This window comes from Lathyrus oleraceus, chromosome 5 (assembly GCF_024323335.1).
Source record: "Lathyrus oleraceus cultivar Zhongwan6 chromosome 5, CAAS_Psat_ZW6_1.0, whole genome shotgun sequence".
NCBI classification, from domain to species: domain Eukaryota; kingdom Viridiplantae; phylum Streptophyta; class Magnoliopsida; order Fabales; family Fabaceae; genus Lathyrus; species Lathyrus oleraceus.
The window spans coordinates 210,790,768-210,794,575 of NC_066583.1; the positions used below are offsets into that span (position 1 = coordinate 210,790,768).

The following is a 3,808-nucleotide window of genomic DNA, read 5'->3' on the forward strand; positions in this document are numbered from 1 at the left end:
TATGAGGATAGAATGTGTGAGTGATCCAAGAGATGACAATGTTGTTGCATCTCTACCAAAGATCGAAATCAGACTCCAACGACAAAGGTTTTGGGAGTTTGCCATTGAGGAACACGATCTTAGTCTTGGAGGAGATAACATGTTTCATCAATCTTTTCCAATTGTGATATTTTTATCGGTGGGGGTGGGGTGGGTGAGGTGGGAGGGATGAGGGGTGCAACAAGAACGACGCTGGGGTTTTCGCTCAAATGGAGGAAATAAGGGGCTGCTTGGATAAGGGTTTTTGATTATCTGGGAGGTGGTTTCATCATTGACTGTAGGTTGTTTGTTGTGGTTGACATTGTTGGTTTTAGAGGACGACGACATTGTTGAACGATGAGAGAAAAGATGCGGCGACGGAAGGGGGAAATGAAAACCCTAGGATTTCACTTCTGATGTCATATTGCAGTGTTTGTGCTTAAGCCAAATTATTCTATTGGACCCAAAGAAAAATGTTTTCCATTAATAAAAAAAAGTATAGGGTCCATTATATAGGACCGGTATCTATAAGAATGGATTTAGGGCATGTAAGCCCAAAACAGTAAACAAAAGAATATAAACTAGTAATATACTACTCTCTCAGTCCCAAAATAAATGTCACATTTTAACAAAATATTTGTCCCAAAATAAATGTCACTTTTAATTCCCAATGCAATTTTTAATTTTTTTCTTCTTTCAATTGTACCCTTCAATTAATATTACCTTCATCACTTTCAATTTACTATTCTCTCACTTAACATTTATAATCGTTAGAATACACCAATAACTAACAAAAATAATGTGATAAAATTAATATTTTCACTTTCATTTATCACATATTTTTAATCTTCATAAAATACTGAAATATTTTTAATGTCCTTCCCTCTACTAAGACAAAATTGGAATAATTAATCACATGCTATTGTTAAATAATTAAAAATAAATAACTAGTATGATTAGTTTAATAAATTTAGTACGTTTTGTTGTCAAATCTTCAAATGACATGATTTTAAGGAGGAAGTTTGGTCTCTAATATGTGTCATAATTCTTTGACTATTATTGGCTCTAACATTAAGTCTCACGTTCTGCCACCAACAAAAAAAAACTACTCCTATCTTTCTAAACCAAACTACTCAAGTCTATGATTCCTCACAATTTTAACACATGCTGTGAAACCAATCTTTAAACTGATACCCCAAACATCCTAATTTTTACACATAAGCTTGAGTTGCCTCCTAAATGGAGGACACTTCAAGCAATCAAATCTTTTGTATTTTCCAGGAGAGTGTCACATTACAAAATCATATCAATAGTGTAATACCACATGTTTAGTTTATAGTATGAAAAAGAAATTATATATTTCAACTACAATATTATTAAAATGCACATAAATAAGCCGTAAATTCCCATTTGCTTGCGTTGGTTAATCGTCAGTGATTATGTTTGTTATCCATTATTTAGAGATTAACATTAGTCAACCATATTAGGTGATAATTCACAATATGCATCAACAACTTGTTCAAATATTCTGAAAGGTTGACCCAGCTTTCTAGCTTTTGATTATAAACAATGTACTAGGTACATTAAATTCTAATCAAAGTCAAACACTTTCATTTTCTCTTCCACATTGTCATACTTCATCATCATCAACCAGTAAGAACAATATACAAATAATAGAAGAGACACTGAAGAAGACACCATTGAACCTGAGAGAGTGATTCAATGAAGAAAATGAAAGAGGTGATAGGAATAATGAAGGACAAAGCCTCACAAAGCAAAGCTGCAATTTTATCAAAACGGAAAACTCTTTCTCTCTTACGCGCCACAACCCACGACTCTTTCGCCCCTCCAGCACACAAGCACCTTACCACCCTTCTTTCCTCTGGCGACGGTTCACGCGCCACCGCGTCTACCGCGGTTGAGCTTCTCATGGACCGTCTCCAAACAACTCACAACTCAGCGGTGGCTCTCAAATGCTTAATCGCTGTCCATCATATTATCAAACACGGCGCGTTCATCCTCCGTGACCAGCTCTCCGTTTACCCTTACACCGGTGGTAGAAACTATCTCAACCTCTCTAACTTCCGTGATAAAACAAGTTCGGTCTCATGGGAACTATCTTCTTGGGTTCGATGGTACGCGCAACACATAGAACATCTTCTGTGTGCTTCTAGAATACTCGGTTACTTCCTCGGCGAAACGATATCGCATGAGGAAAGTGTTTCGAGTCTGGTAACTAGTGATCTGTTGAGAGAAATAGATTCTTTGGTGGCCATGATGGAAGGGATTGGGAAAAGACCAAATAGTCCAATAATGGAGCAGCAGAATAAGGTGGTTGTTGAGATAATGGATTTGGTGGAAGATGATGGGGTTGTGGTTGTGAATGAAGTTTTGGTTAGAGTGAAGGAATTTGGAGAGAGGGAGAGATTGGGTTGTCTTGGGTTTGGAGAAGTTGTTGAATTGGTTTGTGTTTTGAAGAGATTGGAGATGTGTAGAGAGAGAATGGTGATGGTGATGGAGGAGAAGAAGTTTTGGAATTTGGTGAGAGAATTGAAGGAAAAGGTTGGGAAGATGAAGGTGTATAGGGAAGAAGGGAAGGTTTACAGGACGGTGGGAAAAGACAGAGGAACTGAGTCTGTTCGGTTTTGATTTCAATCGGTTTGGTTCTTCAAGGCTCTTTTAGTAATGTTTTGTTTACCTAGTTTCTTTCTTTTATATGTTGAAATTGTTGTGTATAGAAATAGTAGAAATAGGTTCTAATGTTTTGTTTGTGAATTTCTTTCTTTAAAGTAGAAATTTTAGTGTATAGATAGTAGAAATTGAAGTAGGAATTCACAATGTTGTGTGACGGATGCTTTAGGTTGAAGTTGAAACTAAAAGTGTGCCCATGTCTAAAGTGTGCCCTTGTCTAATTTGCGTGTTTTGGAAAGATAATTTTGGTAGATATAATTCATTTCGGCTTAGAATAATATAGTTTTATACTTTAATTTATGTTATGTGACATTTCAGTTTGTGTATTTAAATAATGGATGATTGATTTCGGTTCTTAAATTCACAGTGAATTGAAGTTCGAAATCGTAACAGAATCATATTTCTTGATTTTGAGGGATTGAAAAACACGAGTGTTTGGTGAGATCTGAGTGAATTCTTGCACAAGAAAGAATATGAACGTGGAAACGATAACTTGAATACAAAGCTTCCAGTATTGAATGGAAAGAGTTGGAATCGATGGATGACTCAGATGTGGGTGTTGTTTGACGCTGAAAATGTTCTTGATCTCCTTAATAACGGTTATGCAGTTATTGCGGCAGATTCAACTGAAGCACAAATGATATCTTGGATTTTTCGACCTGACTATAAATGGCAAGTAAAAATAAGTGTGCCATGATGAAAGCTATTGAACATGTCGAAATGATGCGGGTGGCAAGTGTGGTCAAAACAGCTGAAGGTCGAGGACGTTGGTAGCATCTGTGAACTTGGTGAAAATTTCAAATATTCTAAGTTGGTTATTTGGTTTGATTGAAAAAGCGGGAATTGGATTAGAACAGGTGGTTAATCAAAGACACATGGGGCTCGTCGAAGATAACAATTGCATGGAAGTAAAATGCACCGTGATTTATTTAGTCGACCGTTTGTAGGTGGTTATTTTAGATTAGGATATAAGGGACCGCCTGTTTACATTATAGGGGCCCACAATTATACTCATATTTCTGTATACTCAAAGTATCTGCGTAATTAAGAAACTAATGGAGAAAATGTACGTACGTATGCGTTCCATATTTATAAATTC

General features: G+C 36.3%; 1 protein-coding gene across 1 annotated transcript; it reads left to right on the forward strand.

Moving 5' to 3' along the window:
* The first annotated feature begins 1,550 nt into the window (after positions 1–1,550).
* LOC127082967 (putative clathrin assembly protein At4g40080) lies at positions 1,551–2,977 on the forward strand. The gene has a single exon (XM_051023201.1). The coding sequence runs from the start codon at positions 1,741–1,743 to the stop codon at positions 2,665–2,667; it is 927 nt and encodes a 308-aa protein (XP_050879158.1). The 5' UTR covers positions 1,551–1,740; the 3' UTR covers positions 2,668–2,977.
* Positions 2,978–3,808: the final 831 nt, after the last annotated feature.

What these genes read in the sequence shown, in the direction of transcription:
- LOC127082967 (XM_051023201.1), top strand. Translation starts at nt 1,741, where the DNA reads ATGAAGAAAATGAAAGAGGTGATAGGAATAATGAAGGACAAAGCCTCA.